This window comes from Cucumis sativus, chromosome 7 (genome assembly GCF_000004075.3).
Source record: "Cucumis sativus cultivar 9930 chromosome 7, Cucumber_9930_V3, whole genome shotgun sequence".
Lineage (NCBI taxonomy): Eukaryota > Viridiplantae > Streptophyta > Magnoliopsida > Cucurbitales > Cucurbitaceae > Cucumis > Cucumis sativus.
The window spans coordinates 12,270,781-12,292,959 of record NC_026661.2 but is presented as its reverse complement, the minus strand read 5'-3'; the positions used below and the strand labels follow the sequence as shown (position 1 = coordinate 12,292,959).

General features: G+C 33.3%; 3 protein-coding genes across 6 annotated transcripts; 2 read left to right on the top strand and 1 right to left on the bottom strand.

The window, feature by feature from the left end:
- The first annotated feature begins 4,119 nt into the window (after window positions 1-4,119).
- LOC101214097 (arabinosyltransferase RRA3) lies at window positions 4,120-6,850 on the top strand. The gene is made up of 2 exons (XM_004148250.3): window positions 4,120-4,716; window positions 5,357-6,850. The coding sequence occupies exons 1-2, from the start codon at window positions 4,528-4,530 to the stop codon at window positions 6,473-6,475; spliced, it is 1,308 nt and encodes a 435-aa protein (XP_004148298.1). The 5' UTR covers window positions 4,120-4,527; the 3' UTR covers window positions 6,476-6,850.
- A 696-nt stretch (window positions 6,851-7,546) lies between these two features.
- Window positions 7,547-11,378, top strand: LOC101214750 (deSI-like protein At4g17486). The gene is made up of 4 exons (XM_004148253.3): window positions 7,547-8,022; window positions 9,079-9,330; window positions 10,265-10,552; window positions 10,726-11,378. The coding sequence occupies exons 2-4, from the start codon at window positions 9,120-9,122 to the stop codon at window positions 10,968-10,970; spliced, it is 744 nt and encodes a 247-aa protein (XP_004148301.1). The 5' UTR covers window positions 7,547-8,022; window positions 9,079-9,119; the 3' UTR covers window positions 10,971-11,378.
- A 375-nt stretch (window positions 11,379-11,753) lies between these two features.
- LOC101214340 (NEDD8-conjugating enzyme Ubc12) lies at window positions 11,754-15,039 on the bottom strand. Of its 4 annotated transcripts, none has more exons than XM_011660765.2 (6): window positions 14,801-15,039; window positions 14,003-14,125; window positions 13,145-13,253; window positions 12,715-12,793; window positions 12,533-12,649; window positions 11,754-12,352 (listed from the first exon to the last, which is right to left on the bottom strand). In XM_011660765.2, the coding sequence occupies exons 2-6, from the start codon at window positions 14,109-14,111 to the stop codon at window positions 12,215-12,217; spliced, it is 552 nt and encodes a 183-aa protein (XP_011659067.1). In that variant the 5' UTR covers window positions 14,112-14,125; window positions 14,801-15,039; the 3' UTR covers window positions 11,754-12,214. The 4 variants fall into 4 exon arrangements, with proteins under 4 accessions (XP_011659067.1, XP_004148299.1, XP_031744190.1 ...); XM_004148251.3 differs by having other exon boundaries at window positions 14,807-15,036; XM_031888330.1 differs by having other exon boundaries at window positions 14,954-14,974.
- Window positions 15,040-22,179: the final 7,140 nt, after the last annotated feature.

The following is a 22,179-nucleotide window of genomic DNA, read 5'->3' as shown; positions in this document are numbered from 1 at the left end:
ACTCGAAGGGATGTATAGAATGCATATGCTCCCACTGTCCAGTCTTTCTTTGATGAAATGTCAATCAATCAACATGTTTAGTTCTATCATGTTGAACAGGGTTGTTAGCAATACCAATAGTGACTTTATTTTCACAAAAAAGGCTTCAATGGTATCTCACATTCTTGATGAAGATTCGACAGGACTTTTTGGAGCCAAATTTTCTCACATATTTCCAAACTCATAGCTTTGTATTCCGGCCTCAGCGCTGCTCCTAGCCACAACACTTTGCTTCTTACTCCTCCAAGTTACAAGATTGCCCCAAACAAAGGTACAACAACCAGAGTTAGACTTTTTGTCAACAATAGATTCTGCCCAATTCGAGTCAGTATATGTCTCAATGGTCTTTCTGTCTGTTTTTCTAAACATCGGTCATTTACTAGGTGTTGTTTTCAAGTATCTCATAATTCTATTGACAGCTTCCATGTGTTTCTCATAAGGGGTCTGCATAAACTGGTTGACAACACTCAGAGCAAATTAAAGGAAATATGAGGACAAGTATGGTATAAGTAAATCAATTTACCCACGTGGTGCTGATATTATTCTTTATCAACTGGAACTTGATCATTGGAGTTTCCTAGTTTACATTTGAATTCAATAGAAGTTTCAGCATGATGACATCCCAACATACTTGTCTCGGTTAACAAATCAAGGGTGTATTTTCTCTAAGACACGAAGATGCCTTCTTTAGATCTAGCCACCTCCATTCCAAGGAAATATTTCTGATTTTCCAAATCCTTGATTTCAAATTCATTATCCATTCTCCGCTTAAGTTGGTAAACTTCAGCCTGGTCATCTCCGGACAAAACAATATCATCCACATAAACTATCAGAACTGCAATCTTCCCTATTTTGGAAACTTTTGTAAATAAAGTATGATCAAAGTGACCTTGATTGTACCTTGGGACTTGACAAAGGTAGTGAATCAGTCAAACCATGCTCTTGATGACTATTTCATACCATATAAGGATTTTTGGAGTTTACAAACCTGCTGACCAAACTGTGCTTCAAAGTGCCAGGCGAAGGCTCATGTAAACCTCTTCTAATAGGTCTCCATTCTGGAAAACATTCTTAACATCCAAATGGTATAAAGGTCAATCTTTGTTTGCAACAACAGATAAAAGGACTCTAACAGTATTCAACTTAGCAACAGGAGAAAAAATTTCTGAATAATCAACACCATAGGTCTGAGTAAACCCTTTTGCAACTAACCTTGCCTTGTGTCTGTCAAGTGTTCTATCTACTTTGTATTTGAGAGAGAACACTCATTTGCATCCCACAAGCTTGTCTCCCTTGGGTAGAGCACAAATCTCCCGAGTGTTATTCTTTGCAAGAGCTTTCATTTATTCCATGACAACATTCTTCCATTCAGGACACTCTAATGCAGTGTGAATATTTTTCGGTATTTGTGGTAGAATCAAGGCTTTGTGCAAGACCTTGTACCTTTCCTCAGTGCAATAGGAAGATCAGAAGATGAATCATACTTGCTACTATTTTTCAGTATGCTCACCCACATCTTTCAGAATAGTTGTCTCAGACCTGTCATTCTCACATGTTATGTTATTACTATGTGAATTAATTGATTCAATCATACCTTGATCTCTTATTAGTTCAAAATTCTGCATTGGAGCTATTTGAACAACAAGAGACTCAACTTCCTTTCTAAGAGTCCTCCTATAGTAGGTTTTTCAAGGAACTTGATTTGTTGTTAGGACTATACTGTGAGCGCTAAGGTCAGGTAAGGTAACCACAGTATGATAAGAAGACTCTAAGGGAAGTATATAGTTAGACTCTTCACTCACATTCTCCCCCTAAAGTAGGCTAACGGGAAAAAAATGATGATATTCGACATCCATGGTAACAAAGTACTAACGTGAAGATGGATGAAAGCATTTATAGTCTCATTGGTGCAGAGGATATCCAACAAACACACAAGCTTGAGCTTTAAGGGTAACTTTAGTTTGGTTATGACCATGGCTATGAACATAGGTATTAGGTAGTGCAGCCGAACACCCGAAGGGAAACATTAGGGATGAGACGAGTGGAGGGATAGGATTCTTTGAGGCAATCTAACGATGTCTGGAAGTGAAGGACACGATAAGGCATGTGATTTATGAGATGAGCGACAGTAAGAATGACATCACCCCAAAGATAGGAAGGAAGAGAAGTGGACAACATAAGGGAACGAGCAACTTCCAAAAGGTGACGATTTTTTCGTTCTACAACCCATTTTGTTGGGCATGTAACCACATGAACTTTGGTGAACAATTCCTTTAGATGAGAAGAACTCGTTAAGAAAGTGGTTTTGAAACTCACGATCATTATCACTTTGTAGGATTGCAATCTTTGTATTGAATTGCGTTTCTATGGTGAGATAGAAGTCCCGAAATGTGAAGGTAACTTCAGATTTGTCGGAGATCAAGAAAACCCAAGTAAGATGAGTATGGTCTTCAATAAAGGTCACAAGCCATCATTTTTCAAAGGAGGTAGTGACCCTGGATGGTCCCCAGACATCACTATGGACAAGAGTAAAAGGTTGGGTGGCTTATAGGGTTGCGAAGGAAACAAGACTCGGTGTTGTTTAGTTTGTATGCATTCACAAGATAAGGAAGAAACATCAACTTTGGAGAGAAGATGAGAAAATAGGTATTTCATATCTTTAAAGTTGGGATGGCCTAAGCGAAAATGCCACAACATAAGCTCTTTTTCAAAAGTGGTAAAATAGGAAGATAAAAGATAGCAAGCTTCCACGATAGGGGGGAATGTGCGGAAAATTCACCAGCCTCAAATGTTGAGTGAATTTGAGGATTCTTATCATCACGATAATAACTAAGGTCATTGGGTGGCAGGGCATACAAATTTGGCTACAGAAGCGGTGATCACTGGTCAGAATTAGGTGGCAGAACACAAATCAACACGTGGGGAACACTACAGGCAGTGGATGAAGATGAGGGTGGCACAGTTGGGTTGGTCGACGGCGTCTGAACAGGATGGACCAGTGCATGTAGCTCCGGCGAAGGCGCATGAACTTCCGATAGCAACAAGTGGGCGGCGTGTGGGCGGGTTCTGGTGGCGTGGACAACGAGAATATTTGTCTGAATTATGTTTTCCGACATTTTTTAAAGGCGACGGAGCCATTCGTCCATGGCAGCATTGATCCGAGCATCAACGACGACACTAAAACTAGCGGTTGTTTCCTCTGTGTGATTTCCATAACTGGTTTTGTTTTCTAGGGTTATGATACCATATTGAAAGGAAAGACAAAGTGCACACTGATTTAGCACACACCGATTATCGTGGACACCCGAGTACCAGGAGAAAAACCACGATTGTTTGCTATTATTTTCTAATGAATAATACAATAGGTACAAGGGAATAAATAGAATATACAAGGAAATAAAAAAGTAAAAGTTTTAGAAATAAGGAAAAATATTCTCATAATCTTTCCATAAATATTCTAATAATTTCCATGCTATTGCCCTCTGTAATGTATATTTTCTAACCACACTTTTAACTATTAATATGTATGTATTGTAATGACAATTTGTTCACCTTGGATATTGAAAAACAATATGAAAAGTTGTCTAAAAAAACCAACCCGTCAACCCAATCCAAATTTTTTGGATTGGGTTGATCGAAACGATATGGTTCATTTCGTGTCAATTCAGCCAACTCGATTTATGTTTGTTCATCTCTCAAACATAAAAAATCTTACACTTTTATCCGGTATTAAAAGAACTCTTGTTTGATGGATTTGTTGGATTTTGAAAAGTAAAACTATGTGAAACAAATATATTGAATGGTTATCTGTTTCAAACAAAGGTAAAGCTCTCTCTGATTTTTTATTGCCTATATTAAAGAAAAAAAATCTTGAGTTGGATGTTGTGTTTTCTTTAGTTCATATTTATGTAATAATTTACATGAAAAAAAAGTGAATTATTTTGATAGAATGGAAAGAAAATGAGCTCAATTAATTAAGGTGTGTAGCACGTAAAAAACTTGTCTGATGGAAATTAATTGTTTGATAGAATGAGAATAAAACTTAGCTCAATTAATGTGTTTGAATCCAATTTAAACTATTACTAAAAGAAGATACATAAATGGAAATGGAAATTGGAACAAAAATCTTAACTTTAAATACTGGATTTGTATATTACTGCCACCCAGATGGAAAATTCCACAGCTTGTGATCCTATTACCCTTTTCATCAATAATTAACCCATAATCGATGCTAATCTATGAATCTTTACCTGCCTCCGTGCTTCCCTCAACCAAGTCAACTCTGTCGAAGAAGAAGCAGACTTTGAGTTCTATGAACCCCCAGATTGCCTCAAATTTCATACCATCCATCTGCTGCTTTTTTCTTCTCCACACTCCCTTACATTCGGGTGCTCTGTAAAGTCTCAAAAGATATCATCTTAAGGGTAATTGTCATTTTCACCCTTCTGGGTCCCTCTGAAACTTTCGGTTTGTGCTGAACGGGAAGCCATGAATGGCCGTAGAGACGGGCCGTTGATGAGGAACTCCTCGCAAGGATCCACCAAATCCAAGATTGGGACTGCCATATTTATTGGCGTCCTTATTGGATTCGTTTTTGCCTTCTTCTTCCCTGGTGGGATCTTCAAATCGAGCTCTCTATCAATTCGTGATTCTCGTTCCGTGAAATTCATAGCCCAGGTTTTTGTTTACACCTGCCCTGTTTTCTGCTTTTTGGCTTTTTTCCCCTTTCCTTCATTACCCATCTCGATTTGTGCCTCTTGTTGAATCTATATGTGTGCTTATTTCTTTGGTTCGGAAATGGTGAAACTGCATGCTTTGAATGCGTAGATTAAACTTCTGGTAATTTCATTTGATTTGGAGATGGGGTGGATTAATGTTGCAAGTTTCAGACTACCTACAATAACTTAAGAACTGAGTTTAGGTGTTCGAATACTGTGCATTCTAATCCCATTAATATTTTGGTTGGTTACCCGACGAATTTATTTCCGTGCGTCTTTTTCTTTTTTTGAGAGAATGTCGTCCTTTAAAAAACTGGTGGTGATTCGAATGTTCAAGTCAGTAATTAATGTGCATTAGTTGGTTCTCCATCATATGCTAAAATTTCGTTTAGTTAATCATTTGGGATGATAGCCAGATTATCTGAATGGATTAACATAAGTCTTCATACATCTCTGGTGTGCATAACTGTGACTTCATATGATAGATGCTATAAATTTTGTTCATCCATGCTTTTGCCTTCTGATTCCATGAGTATGTTGTAGAAGTATAGCCAGTATTGATGGTCTGATAGTAATTTTGTAACATGTTTATCCACTAGACTGATTCTAGTTCGTGCGATTCATCTGAACGAATTGACATGTTAAAATCTGAGTTTATATCTGCATCGGAGAAGAATGCTCAGCTGGAAAAACAGATTAGGGAACTAACTGAAAAGCTCAAGTTGGCGGAGCAAGGTAAAGATCATGCAGAGAAGCAAGTTCTTTCTCTAGGTAAACAGTCAAAAGCCGGGCCTTTCGGTACCGTAAAAGGTTTAAGAACAAATCCACCTGTTATTCCCGATGAGTCTGTCAATCCAAGATTAGCAAATATATTGGAGAAAGTTGCTATTGATAGAGAGCTTATAGTTGCAGTAGCCAATTCAAATGTGAAGGCAATGCTAGAATTATGGTTCACTAGCATCAAGAAAGCAGGCATTCCTAATTATCTTGTGGTTGCTTTGGACGATGAAATAGTTCAATTCTGCAAAAAAAATGATGTTCCAGTGTATATGAGAGACCCTGATGAAAAAGTTGATTCCATTGGAAGAACAGGAGGGAACCATGCTGTCTCGGGGACAAAATTTCGCATCTTGAGGGAGTTTCTGCAGTTGGGATATGCTGTTTTACTATCTGATGTAGACATTGTTTACTTGCAAAATCCTTTCAATCATCTTTATCGCGACTCAGATGTTGAATCAATGACTGATGGCCATGACAATGTTACTGCTTATGGATACAACGATGTCTTTGAGGAACCTGCAATGGGTTGGGCTCGATTTGCACACACGATGCGTATCTGGGTTTATAACTCTGGCTTCTTCTATATTAGACCAACTATTCCTGCAATTGAGCTTTTAGATCGTGTGGCTAACCGACTTTCTCGAGAACGAAACTCCTGGGACCAAGCTGTTTTCAACGAGGAACTGTTTTTCCCTTCGCATTCAAACTACGAGGGGCTTAACGCGTCTAGGAGAACTATGGATTTCTATCTTTTTATGAATAGCAAAGTTCTATTCAAGACTGTAAGGAAGGATGATAATCTGAAAAAGTTGAAGCCAGTCATTATTCATGTGAATTACCATCCTGATAAGTTTCCTCGAATGAAGGCCGTGGTCGACTTCTACGTCAATGGAAAGCAGGATGCACTGAATCCTTTCCCTGATGGTTCAGATTGGTAAAATTCTTAATTTATGCTTTTGCATGCTTTTGCAGATCATAGGATTTTACATGGACAAAACATTGGCTCAAAAAACAACAAAGTTGGATGGTCTAACAAACCTTCAGGTCAATTGAGGCTTGAGAGGATCCTACTCTTTTCAAATCACAGTGATTATTGTTGTCTTCCACATGATTTTTTGTACTGCTTTATTTTATAAAAGAAGGAAAAAGGAAAAGATTACTCAAGAAAGAAGAGGCCTTCTTGGTTGTAACTTTTGTATCTTTAAAAAAATTTCTTAGTTTTGGCCACAAAATGAACAATGGATGTTAGACTATTATGGCTTGCACTTCCTCTGCCTCAATTGGTTTTGGTTGTATGAATTTCTTTTCTTGCACGCCCACTCATTTAACATATTAAAATTCTTACAAAGTGAGAAAATATTATAATCCGAGTTGACGTAGATTATTTTAGTTCGGATGGTAATAATGTGTTTGAAGTGTAAACTATTTAGTTCGAAAAAAAAATAGAAAAAAAGGATAAATAATAGTATAAATTATAACAAATAGTAAATATTGCGCTGAATGAATGTTTTGAAATGGTATTGATGGCCAATAATATTTTGGTGAATTAGTTGTGCTTAAACGTGTTTCAAATTGATTGCATGATTGTAAGCACATGCTTTGATTAGTTAAACGTAAGTTGGTAATAAAACCTTGATCGAAAGGGTTTGTCTACTTATTTTTTACGAATGAATGTGTTTAATGGAGAGAGAGATTTTGGAAGTTTTATTTAATGAAATAATTGAAGATAAGAGAGCTGTTGTAGAACTAGAAGTAGTATTGGTTAATAGCTTTTCCATACTATAGAATCCAATGAAATAAAAGGTTTTAGTGGGACCTATATCAACTAATGTTTGTCCAACAACCATCTTCTCACTTTTTTTTACCATACTTTATTTTGTTTATTTAGTTTGAGAAAATGAATAGATAAGCCCACAAGCAAACTCAAATTTTGAGGGATAGGTTGGGTTTGAATAATAGGAAGAAAGAAATGGAAAAGGGAAAAGGGGAAATGGAAAATTGATGAAATTAACTTTAAAAAGGTAAGACAGTCAAACTGTGAAATGGAAGAGCGACAGAGTTTCCTTTCAAAGGTTCCATCTTTTAATTACCTCCCATTTTCTCAGACATTCTTTCCTTTGCTTTTCTCTTCACCTCTTTTTCCTCATTTCACACTCTTAAGCCAAACTCATTTCTCATTCTTCTCTCTTCTCTTCTCCTTCTTTTTCACCTTTCTGGCCGGAAAGACAAATGGACTCTGTCTTCTACCTCCATTTATACTTATGCATTTTCTTTACCAAAATGCAAACCCCATCTTTTTTCTGAAGGAAAGAATATTGAAAAGGCTTATGCGTCTCTCTCAATCCATCTCTAAACGGTCCATTGATTGAGGAAAACCCCCAAATTCCCCAATATTCTTCTTTCATTTATTGACACCAACCTCTCTCCCTCTCTCTCTCTCTCCCCCACTTCCGGTCACCGGAAACCGACTTCCCTCTTTTCCAAGGTTTGATTTCACTTCTCTGTAATAATAGGTTTCGTTTTTTGGTTGTTTGTTGTTTGACCATTCCTGGGATGTTTTTAGCTCACCCCACATACCATATGTGTTTTTTTTTTTTATTAAGAATTTCGTGGTTTAAATCAACCACTTGTCTTGTACTTCAAAAAAAAGATGTTTTGTTCTTATCTAGGCATTGTTGTCTATTTTAAGTTGCATTTGGATGCATCAGCTATGAGTATTGGGTTTTTTTTCCCCTTTTAATTGTTTATACTTTAGTCTTTGCTTGTCCAAATGAGAGAAAAAAAGGTATTCTGTTGTAGTTATGTATTGACAGTGTTGTAGTTCTAATTTTTTTCTTCAAAGAGAAAAAGGGGCCGCTGTAGCTGCTGAATCTTCTACTGGTACATGGACAAAAAGGACTGTAGAGATTCTTACAATATGTTTGATTATTATCTAGTAAGTAGATTGCCCGTTTAAATGCACGTTGTGGATATATGTGAACCAATGGTTCTCGAATTAGGAACTATTGGGCACCAATCACGCGTACCCCACCTCTATATATTAAAGATAAACGGCATCGTGCTACACACTCGAGTTTTTACTACTATTTTTGGGTGTGGCAGTCACATTGTAGCAATCTTTATTGAATAATCTTCCCATTTGATATCTTAATCTATCGAGTCTAGCATACAAGGTGCGTATGTGATCATTTTGCAGCATTATGATATGTTACTAAACACATTGTTAATGATCCCAATGAGATCAGTGTACTGTCAATGGCTTGAGTTTAGTTTGTATTCTTGAAAAACCATAGATCTCAATTTTTTTTTAAAACAATCTCATAAGCTTTAATGATGAGAAAGAAGGTGCCAAAGCTGAGTGATTACACTTTTAAATTATCTTAGAAATAGGGATGCAGATTGAAATCCTAATGATAAGTTTCATATTGCTCTTGTTTGATCCTCAGGTTTCAACAATAAGTTATACAAAAGAATAATGGTTGCTGATCTCTTTTCGTTGTTTTCATCAACGTCCATAAATGTTTTGGTAATTGTTCTGCAGGTCGAAACTATGTGAATGTTCTCCTCATTTCGCCCCAAAACATGAAGTATATATCAGAGAAGGGATGGAACTCTATCATACCTCTCCATTTGAGAAGCGAATCGGGTTCTCACTTTTGCATCTTTTCAAGAGCAAAGGGATCAAGATATGGTCCGGGCAACACTCCAGTATATCTCAATGTGTATGACTTGACAACAGTAAATGGCTGCGTTTACTGGGCAGGTGTTGGCATATTTCATTCTGGGATTCAAGGTTTGTTGGCTTGTTTCTTGTAGCATGCATTGTTTTTGGGTGAGGATGATGCTAACTAAAATTTGCTACGAACAAATGGTAATTTCCGTCTGCATGCATTGTGGAGAATAGGCATCTTGAAGTTGCAATCTCTTTTTGTGCTCGTATCTGTTAAATTGAAAATAATCACCCATATAACATCGATAAGCTTGTCGAATAAATTCAAGGTATGGAAGAATGAAAAGGGTTTTGGAAACAGGACCATGGACACTAGAACAAAAGATTTATTTGCCATTTACATGTCTTATCTAAAAGGGGAAGGAAAATGCAATTGAGATACACAAAAATGGTTCTGCCTTTTTTTGCATTTTGATTTTGCAATGGCAGGGTGGTTACTCTTGTTTAGAAACTTTTATTTGGACTATTTCCTCCCAAGTAAAGCTTCTGGTCCGAAATGAAATATCCTTTGGAGAATGCACCACTAGAACTAGAGCTCTTTTGTTGTATATTTGGAACGAAAGAAATAGTAGAATTTTTAAAGATAATTTTGATTCTTTTTGGACTGTGGTTCAGCATCATCGTACACAACTACGTCAAACACTTTCGTAATTATAATCTTTCTATTTTTAACAAATGGAAGGTCCTTATTCACTTGTGTTTCTTCTGGGGGAAGGTCTCCCTGACCCTTGCGCTTAAGTTGTCTTCTTTTGTTCTCGTGGATATAATCATCTGTTCCTTATTTAAATAAAAGTGTCTTAAAACATTGTTTCAAAATGAAAAATTGAGTCCAAGATTACCGAGTTTATAGTAGGAAAACTACCTCTTTTGCGTTTTACTGACTCAAGCTGCCTTTACCTTCATTCAAGGAAGTATTTAGACAGGGTGATGCATTCTTTTAACTGAATATTTCATGACGATGATTGTTATTTCTAATTTCCATTTAATTCACTTACAGTTCATGGTGTGGAATATGCCTTCGGAGCCCATGACTATCCAACAAGTGGTGTCTTCGAGGTTGAACCTCGACGCTGCCCCGGGTTTAAGTTTAGAAAGTCGATTTTCATGGGTACAACTTGCTTGGATCCTATTCAATTTCGAGAGTTCATGGAGCGCAATTCTGCAAACTACAATGGTGACACGTATCACTTGATTGTAAAAAATTGCAACCATTTTTGTGAGGATATTTGCTATAAGTTAACCGGGAAACACATACCAAAATGGGTGAATCGGCTTGCAAGAATAGGTAACCCAATAGATGTATAAACATCAAGTTTTCTACTTTCTAAAGACTCCTAAACTGTATGTATAAGATTTATATTTTCTTCCAAGATAATATGTTGCATTCATAGGCTTTCATTCTCTTCTCATAGTTATCATCAATACGCCCCCAAATCACTCCCTACATTTTTGTTGTAGGATATTTATGTAATTGCATGCTCCCCAAGGCCCTCAAGACTTCGAGTGTTCCAAATGACTCAAATTTTCAAGGATACGAGAGTGAGAAGAAGCAATTACGAAGTAGTTTTGGCTGCTTCACGTCAATATCAATGCATCAACGAGAAGTTTCAATTTCTTCATTGTTTCTTCACTCGCATTATAAAGGTTGCCTGCCACCATGGGAGATGAAAGGGTCGAGAAGTCGGTCAATGAAGGAAGGGTGACAAACACTCATCTTTACTACTTTGCTGCCATTTTTAATCCAGGTGAGAGAATTCACTTCTGGCAGAAAAGAAGATTCTGTTGATTTATATGTTAAGTTTAGAGATATTCATTGTGCATGCGATAGCACCATAGCAGTTCATAGGAAGTCAAGCAGATTGCATAGTTATTTTTTTCTTGTATATTTAGCCTTTTATGGTTTTGTTATATAGTTTTTTTGGGGGGAAAGGATGAATCAATTTAGGTAGCTTAGTTTATATGCTTCCTCTGTTTTACGTTAGTTTCATTTCTACTTTTACCACAGTTCAATGTTGAAATTTGGGCATATAATGCTATATCAACAGACATTGTACCATTGAAAATACTTCTCGAGTATTATTTTAATAGAGTGGAATCATTGTTGAGAGAAACAAAGTAGCCAAAATAGAGAATTTGCAAATATTAATTTCCACTGATCACAGTGAAATTGACTTTATACATATCGTCCCTCATTTAGAAAGCAGAAAACAAAAACTATTATCAGAAAAATTATTAGAATTCTTGAAAAACTATCATGGAAATATAAATTGCAAATATTTTAAATTGTTCTCAATTCTCATTATTATATCCATTAGAAAATATGTTCTCTCTCTAGGATCTGATAGCCATGTTACCTACCACTTAACTAAATTGCTCATTGGGGTTTCTGTCACTTGGCCCAAAAAGCTTTTCAATAACACAATCATTGAAGCAACACAATCAGAATGGCCATTGAGATAAAGGGTCTGAGCAAGTAAAGAAAAAAATGATTGAACTTTCCAATCTTGTGATGATAACAAAATGTGAAACTAACAGAGAATTTTACAAAGTTGAAATATATAAAAGGAAATAAATCATTGTGATCCAACAATTCAGTAAATTTACATCCATAGTAGGTAATAGACTCTGATAAAAGAAAAGAAGGGAGGCTCCAAAAACATACCTTGTACTTTCAACTGATAGCAAAAGAGCGACCTGTCTTTTCAAGATAAATTAGAGGAAAATACATACACAGATAAGAGTTTCAGTTACCAGTCCCAACGTCCATTTGAAACCAATACTTCAAACACACAACAAAGTTCTACCTCCATCACAAAGGACTTTGTGTTGCGTCGGTGATCAGACAGTCCTCAACACATTAGACATTAACATACCAGAGAAGTTCAACGACCTCGCAGAGCCCATGCTTCAAATAATGTATCAGTTGCTTTACAATTCATGTAGAATCTTACATGCAACGTGTGAAGTAAGTTTGTCCCACATAACCCCCAGCCATGGCTCTTCTCACGTTGAATTCAAACATCTTCGGGTTATCCCTTAAAACAGCTGCAGCATCGTGGTTCAGGGGGTCTTCATGATTTGGTTGCTGCAAGAATGGAAAATATATATTGTAATTAAGAGAACCCTACAAACTAGTAACTTTGAGCTTTCAACTCTATCTAGAATTTATGCAAACATTCCATTGTGTTAAAGGTCTTTGAAATGAGTCATTGGAGTATGAGAAAATGTTTGTAGTAAGCTAGACAATGGTACAATCATTAAATACCGTGAAAAGATGAAACAATCCGTATATTATAGTGTTGATATTCAGAACGGGCTTCCAGTCCTCTCTTAAAATATTGAGACAAACATTTCCTTCCAAGTCAATATTAGGATGATACACCTGCAAGCCAAATGTGTTAAGCTATTTTCAACAAACAAATTAGTCGACAAGGTCAGGATCGTTACCTTGGTCTTGCACTTCACTTTTGGTGGCTCGTGAGGGTAGACAGGGGAAACTTGGAAAGAGAAGAGAAACGTACCGCCTCTGTTAACAAGAAAACGAAGGATTCTTAAGTTAACAACCTAGAAACAGCTGGGACGAACAAACATCTTTACCAATAAATGATGATTACATCATGAAAAAAGCAGTGCTTAAATTCACAGTTTATAGACAGATGAATTGAGTCCAATCTAAAATTCCATTGAGACCTCATTGATAGAAATGATATGGCATCCATGCATATATCTTCAGCTCCCAGTGTTTTTCAAATGATAATAAGATGCATCATGTATGTTTGAGATTCGGGAACTGTAATGTCTTACACATGCATTTCCACTTGAGAAGCAGATATGTTACAACTAAACTGAAAAACAATATCTACAAGAGACTACTTACAGATAATATCCTTCATCAGGATGAATAGTGACCTCAAAGTTCATCAAGTCATCCTTGCCATTAGGAAATGATATATTACACGTTTTTGGTAGGTTCAATTCACTGATATCTACAATTAAAAGTAAAAACTCCTTGAACTCCAAGTACAGCCAGAAGACCAAATAAAACAAAACATAACAAAAAACAAAACTTAAAGTTGCTATTATATCAAAATACACAAGCACTTGTATAACACCATAGTAATAGAAAATAAACTAATGCTATATTATATTTATGATACATAACTGGAAATTGGAATAAGAAACATCACTCAGCAAATAAAAGAAAACACAAGAAAAAAAAAAGCTAACTTGCGCTCAAGGCCACACAGACTGAGATTATAAAAGCAATTCCAGTTGGCCTCAATACATAAACCAAGAGGAAGCTAGTAAGAGACTAGAGTCCAAAACTTTGACTGTATTACGTCACAAGGTAATGACCCTGCCTTGGTAATATTCTCACCTCATTCGGCTGGTAGAAGCTAATTCTAGACTAATAAGTGATTTAGCAATAAAGTTCCAGGAAAAAGAGGAACCGGCACAGTACCAAAAGATGATCTATGTCCTCATGGCCATGCAATACCAGATTTGGAAGGAAAAAAAAACAATTCATAACACAAACCGGATCTGAACATGAGTGAGTACAATGGAGACTACAATGCTAATATAAAGAACAAACCAAATAGGTTCTCATAAACAGCTCTAGAAAAAGAATGACTACCCATCAACAATCAACAAACCATAGAATGACAAAACTCAATGCTTCACGGTTGGCTTCAAGGTCAACAGTTCTTCATCAAAGATGAAAATAAGTAACTACCTTTTTGAAGACGCAATTCTCCAGCACTTTGCTTCTTGACAGGAGGTACTCCATTGGCATTAGCTGCAATCTCTCTCTGCTTTTCCTTCACTTTAAAAAGCTTAATCATCGTTCTACAGGTTGCTGTAAAAAGAAGATATCAAATTAGCAACAGACCACGTTCAAACATTGCAAAAAAAACCTTTTGAGGAACTAATGACTAATCCCAATCAAATTACACCACTAAAGATGATAAAAACGTTTATTTTCCCTCCTTTTATTTCCAGTTCAAAAACCAGTAAACTTGAGTACCAAAAACAGTAAAGACTTAACAAAATTAACCTCAACTTTACCAAACAAAACAATCAAGTTATAACACAGCAGGATAGTGAAAACGCGTCTCCTGTTACCATTGAAAACACATTAAAAAAAGAAAGAAAGAAAGAACGTGAATATTACACCATACCACCAACAATTGGCTGTAATAAAATAAAATCCAATGAGACCCCAAACTTGTCTAGAGAAATCTCCTCATATTCCCCAACCACATCTGTTCCCCAATACATCGTGTATACGTTTACATAATCATTCAATCAATAATTAACTGGTTGGATCAAAAGAAGCATAAAAATGCATAAAAAGATGAAAATAATAATAAAAATAAGAACCGAAGCAATAAGGATCTCAGGAAAAGGGAGTTGAACACATAAGATGCAAGTGGGCAATCAAGATAAGATTCATCAAACACAAAATCAATAATCTTGGATCAGTGAATGAAGCATAAAAAAAAAAAAAGAAGGGGAGGGGAAGGGATGGAACCGGAACTTGGGTGGATTTGAAGAAATTAGAAACAAATTCTTGAAAGTATGAAGACGGAAATGAAGAGAGAAAGAAAGAGGGAGATGGGGTTGATTGATTCAGAATCAAAACTCTCTCTCTTTTCTTTCTCTCTGTGAAAAATTATCGTCGTACGCTCTGTGCAGGACCAAATTGGGATCCCTTTGCTTTCGAGCTTCGACTGAGGACCGGCATCATCCACATCAAAGAAAAGAAAGAAAGAAAGAAAAATCCTTATTCACCTTCATTACGATAAACCAATTGAAGACAGCCACGTGGGTACTGTGAGTGACAGCTCGGTCGAGTTACTGCGCGTCTGTCCCGTTTCCGTGAAAGGGATATATGGAAGTTATCTCCTGCTGCAGCCCTCATCTCATCCTTTTACACCCTCACCCATTCCATTATTGCTTTTCTTTTTCTTCTTTTCTTTTTTCTTTTTCGTTTAATCACAAAATTTCTATTTATATTTTGGTTTAATTAAAAATATATAATTTTGAATATATATCATTAAAGCTTTGTTTGAATTATTGAAAAACTTTCCTAAATATACTTCAATTAAAAAATACTCTCATTCATACAAATTTCAATCATTTTCTTACTAAATAAAATATAAATTTTAATTTTAAAATTTTAAATTAAAAACATAGTTTTAATTTTATTTGACTATTCACATGCACTTATATCAATTTCTATTGTTATTATGGTAATTTAATTGTTTAATAAAAATGTAATTAAATATTAATACACAGCGACAATTTGATAGATCTATATGTATGAGTTTTTTTGTTTGACTTATTATTGTTTTAAAGAGAAATTTTTGTTTTGAAACTATTTCGACGGATATTTCTGAAAAAATCATAAACAAAAATAAAAAAAGTAAATTTAAATATTTTGTTATTTTCAAATAAACAAACATGTCTATTATTTATATTATATTTAATATCGTGATTCGTGAAAAAAAGAAATAAAATTGGGAAAAGTTGAAGCTCTATAATTGAAAGGATAGCATGGGTGAATACAACATAAGAGACAAATGGCTTGTCCCTTTGTGTCAACAAACACATTTTTTTTCTTTCTTTTTCTTCATTATAAACATTACTACATACTCATGCATTAGTATTCATACACCAAATACCATTTTAGACTTCCCCTATGGTTAGTGTTCAAATGTGTCACCTCCTACATACCAAAATTCCTATAAATAAGTGGTCATTTGTGGATTGTGTACACACACATGCATTTCCATAAATATTTGATTTCCTATATTTTTGTTATTTTTATTATTTTATTTTATTTATAAATTATGCTTGATTTATTTCAATATTATATTTTTTCAATATTCGTGTTTTCATTGTATCGCGATTTTGCGTTACCAGCACAATCCCTAGTTATTTTGTCCATAAAAGTTGGTCCTAAAGGCATGCCATTTGTTTTCCTCTTTGTCATAATTAATAGATTAAATGTTGATTTTGAATGTTGAGTACATAGTAGATTTGTAATGTATATACAAATGTTTAATAATAGTGTTAGCACCTTACGAAATTACATTTGATATTAATGGTAATAATTATTTGTCATAAGTGTTTGATGTCGAAATACATCTAGATGCCACAAAGATATAATGATTGGAGAACAATTATTCTTTCTAAAGTTTGTTATGAATAGATGCACTCGTGTTTTTAAGATTTCAAACCATTAAGTGGTTATAACTTCACATTATTTAAAATTAGTTCAAAATTGTAATTACGCGGAGAGAGTTATTGATGCAAAAATTGTTAGAGAAGATGTTTTCTAAAATTCACGTCCTAAATATGCTTCTAGAGGAGCAATATCAAGAGAAATGTCTTATAAGTGTTATGAACTCATTTTATGTCTTTTTTTAGGCTGATTGAAATAACAAGTTATTCATTAAAAAAATTACGAACAACTAAAGCAACAACATTCCCTTAATTGTGAATATTGATCAACTAAAAATGGATTTAATTGTGTAAATTAAATCAATTTGTTAAAAATTTTAAATTGAATTGAAAACCATCAAATTAAGATGATGTTTCATGAATAAATTTAACATTTATGAAAGTTAAACGTGTAGTTTCTTCGATTTGGGTGAGTTATGTTTGTGCTAACAAAATTGAGTTAAAATTTGACATATGTTTCAATATTTATATTTATTTAAATTTTTTTGTGTATTTTGGAGAGTTACTAAGTTGTTAGCTTATAAATAGCCACTTGGTTCTTCATTTGTTGTATCTCATTCCAAAATTGAAAAGTTCAAACTCTTTTTTTCTTTCTTTCTTTCCTTTGTTATTGAGTTGAATTGAGAGCAAGTATCCAAGACTTCTGCTAGATCTGAGTAGTTTGAGGCTGCAGTTCTATCGATGTTAGTTGTTATATCCTGTTGAGACGATCGTTGGTTGTAGTTTGCTTGCAAACCTGTGCAAAGCGAATAATTATCTTCAAGTGAATGTTGTGAGTTCTATTTTATTTTTCTTTTCTAATTGAGATGTTAATCAGTTTACTAGTGTCTTGAGTTTATGTTATATTCAAAGTTTCCTCCAACATCATTCCCTGAAGTGAATATAGTAAATTTTGACAATTGTGATCGAGATTGTGTGTCACACCCCCTCCTAAAGCCCCCTCTTTAGCCTCGAAAGAGGGTGCGCGGGATAGCAAGTGTTACCATACTTTGACAACACTTACCAACCAACTAAACTAACTAACTTAGCTACCTTCCAGCTATTAATGCATACTAGTTAAATAAAATAAACAACAAGTTAAATGCTTATCAAGTTACACAAACTTCTCATTTAACTAATACATACACTTAGCCAAAATTTGAACTTACTAAACAACCTTACTATCTAGGCCTATAATTTCAAACTCATGCAAAATGCATATACATGTCAACACTATAAGAATAATAACCTCGTAATACTAATAGCAAGTAAGCAGTTGTAAGACAAGCTCGGGCATGACAATCTCTACCTGGAAAGTGACAAAACAGTTTGAAAGGATGAATGGAAAAACTCAGTGAAAGATTATTTCATAAACATACTTTTGATAAATAGTTATGCTCAATGCTTAGCTTGAAATATGCAAATAAGAAACATTTCATAAGTTTAACTATGTATTACTCTATAACTTGTCTATGACTGAAATCGGGTGATAACACACATCACTGAAGGAATAAAAGCCTTTTGCAACAGGAACAATTAACAAAACATTTTTCTCAATTTAATTGAAAATTAGGAAATACCAGTACATTGGCTAAAAATACATAAAATTATTGTAAATTAATTAATGGTTAAGCATGCATTTACAATAATATATAAAATAATAGGGAAAAAGAACTTACTCTCGTTGTAGTCTTAAAATTCTACAAACTACAATATTGGGGTCATCACCACTAAGAAAACCTTTATATTATCTGAGTGAATGAGATTGATGGTTTATAAGAACCAACTATTGGAATGAGAATTTTTACAAAGAGTTTTTTTTCGTTAGAGAATAAGTAAGGAATAAAAAATTTTCAAAAAAAAGAGTCTACGATACCTGCTTCCCCTTTCTTCACGAAGAAGAAGAAGTTAGATAGACAAATTGGGATATGTAGGAAAGCTGCCCACATTCCGTGAATAATTCTCACGTAACTCGTAAAGGAGCTATTCCTTTTAATTAAATTAAATCATATTTAGTTACTATTCTATTTAAATCATATTTAAATGAATATCTCACATAATTTATAATTTTAATTTCATTAATTTAATTTAATAGAATTAAACTAAACTATTCATAAATTCTTCAACTAATTAATTGCTAAATTAAATATATTGTATTTAGTTTAATTCAAATATGAGTCTTACTCATATATAAATTGTGTTGATGTATATGATATATGAATTAAATTTTAAACTATAGTTTTAATATGAATTTAATTAATATTTGAACTCATTTAGATATTTTATTCTCTCGTAAATTATTTTTGAATCATATTCAAAATTAAATTTAGGTTAATTTTAAAAAATATAACAAATATGCAAAATATTTACATCTGCGGTAAAAAATGAAAAAGTCTATTAATTTGGCCATTTTTAAAAAATATTATAGGTTTGTCATTCCTTGTCATCGTCTTTCTTCTCTTTCTGGTTTTTGTTTTCTTTCCATCGTCTTTTTTTTATTCTTATGTAGTTTTTCTTTTATTTTTTCATTTAAACTATTATTTGGTTCAACATCATGTACCAAATACAAAAGATCTGTTTTTTTTATAAAAAAATCTTTTCAAACGGCTATTTGGTTGTTGCAAATATAAAAGATTGTGAAAAAAAAAAATCATTGGATATTGGATAGCCAAATCTAAACGAAATGTACCAAAAATTGTTAAATCTAGACGATCGTGTGCAAATTTTTTTAATAAATTGTTTAAATTTGGTTAGCCAATTTTAATGATCAAATCTAAATGATCATATTCCAAATGTTTCAAATATTCCAAATATAAATGATCGGATTCCAAATCTAAATTATCTTTTTCTAAATTTAAACTATAGTTTTCCAAATATAAACAAGTACAAAAAAATCTTGAAAAAAAATGGTTGAGATTTGAGAACCAAATTTAAACAATCAATTTAAACGATCCTGTACCATAAAATTATGAAAAAATTGTTTAGATTTGACTACCCAAATATAAACGATCAAATCTCACTACAAGAAATGTAGGGTCCAGTGACAAAGTTTTAGTGACGCAAATAATTTTTGTCTCTAAAGGATCATTTTTAGCTACACAAAAAAAATTTGTCACAAAACATTATTATTAGAAATATATTTTTAATCAAGGACGGATTTAAGAAGGGACCGGGGGCAACCCCCTCACATTCTCGATTTTTATATTTTATTATTAATTTTGAAGTTTAAAAATACAATGTATATTAAATAACGCTCTTTTAAAGGTAAAATTGGTTTTCAATGAAGTGGTTGTGTCCCCTTTGGAACTCTCACATCTTGTGTTCAAATCTTAATAATTTTTTAAAAGAGGAAAAAAAACCTATATAAGATAAAACTCCAACTTATTTCCTAGAAGAGTCACTTGTTATCTAACAAACTTTTACTCTACCAACAATATTTTAGAAGAATGTATTATTTTTTATGCAATTTTTAAATTCACATATTTACCTTACTTATGTATATATTTATTTTATTTTATTTTATAATTAAACGATACAAGATAATTTTTTTATGTTGATCGTTAGAATATAAATATCGTATCAATTCACTAGTAAGTTCAAATTCTTCTTAATATTTTTAGTTTTTGATTCTGAATTCCCTAATTTCACTACAGATGCACGGAACATTCGTTTGGGGTTAGCTTCAAATGATTTTAATTCGTTCGGTCATATGAGTACCTTGTACAGTATGTGGATTGTGGTGTTAATTCCTTACAATTTGCCACCCTAGAAATGCATGAAAGACTTAACTTTTTTCATGACATTGCTCATTCTCTCGGTCTAAAATCTCCGGATATTAGCATTCTCAAATGAAGATACCAAATTTATATACATGTAGATTTAATTTAGCTTCTAAAAGATATTAAAATAAAATCATTATGAGAGATGAATTCATATGGAAAAGTTGCAAACAAAATCATAGTTGGATTGATTCTCTTTTCTTCTGATATCTTTGTTTCCATCACAACATCAGTAGCAATTTGATATACATTTTCCTAACTTTGGCCCATACAAATTTAGTTAATGTGAGGAGATGATAATATACTTAAGAATATGTTCATTTCATACATTACTTTGTATTATTCAATAGATATTTATTCTCGATATTAAATTTTGTACGTATTATAAGACATTTTCATTTCCATGAATTTGATATTAGCACGAAGAAGTAAATCAATATTTTGATGAAACATAAATTGTGTTAACAAAGTTGTCCAAGCAAGTCAAAACCCAAGCCCAAGCCTAAGCCCAAGAAGACCCAAAGGTGTTGTAAGGGATCTTGCATAGTCCTTGAAAAGGAAAAAATGGACTCTTGGATGGTAGGTCGACCAAATGAACTTGAGGGATCATATCAAAATAATAATAATAATAACAAATTGAGTTGAGCTTGTCATCGATACTTTGCAACTTCGAAGGGTATAATGATCATAACACAGTTCATGTTCTATGTAGATCATAACTCCAAAGAGAAGTATTAAAGGAAAAGCCTTACAAATAGTTTCGTTTCGAGGGGAGCAAATAAGCAACTCCAGAACAAATTATAATTCTTACTATGCATTACATTTACTTTTAAATAGTAAAATATTTTGTCAAATGTTTTATTTTTTGACAATTTACAGCAAAATATTTAGAACGGAAAAAGACCACAAATTCACAATAAGAAATACAAAAAATGTCTCGTGATTAAATGACACCCAACGTGCTTAATGTATTTGAAAAATGATCGTTTAAATTTGGTTATTCTTTTTACATGATCGTTTATATTTTTTTGGTACAAAATCGTTTAAATTCGAGTAGGAAAATTTAAACGATTTTTTTCATAACTTTTTGGTATAGAATCATTTAAATTTGGGTAGGCAGATCTCAACCATTTTTTTTCACATTTTTTTGGTACAGAATTGTTTATATTTGGAAATCAATCTATTAGATTTGGTACCATACCATTTATATTTGGATTAAATTTGGCTACCCAAATCTAAACGATTTTTTAAGATTCTTTGTACACGATCGTTTAGATTTGGCATACACGATCGTTTAGATTTTGCTATCCAATATCTCAATATTTTTTTTATGATCTTTTATATTTGGAACAAACAAATAACAGTTTGAAAAAAAAATATATATTTGAAATAAAAATTAAAAAATGGAAAGAAAAAAATTGTAGAAGAGGAATAGAAGAAAAACAATGAAAAAGAAAGACAAATCTGAAATATTTATAAAAAAAATGGTAAACTTTTTCATTTTGTTAATATTTCGTCGGTTTGTTATATTTGTGAAAATAAACCAATGTTAAATTGCAGATTTTGATTTTACAATTTCAAATTTGTGTCAAACGAATCTCTAAAATTTTAAATTTGTATCTAAACGATTTTTTAATATTATTTGTACACAATCTTACGTTTATATTTGAGTATTTTGATAATTTGGTTATCCAATATTGCAATGATCTTTTTCAAGATATTTTATATTTGAAACAACCAAATAATAGTTTGAGTTTCTTTTTAAAAAAATAGATATTTGAAAAAAATCAAAAGAAGAAACTGCAAAAGAAGGCTATGGAAAGAAAAAAAAATGGAGAGGAGGAAGGGAAGAAATAAGATGAAAAGAAAGAGGAAACCTGAAACATTTTTAAAAAATGGTGAGGTG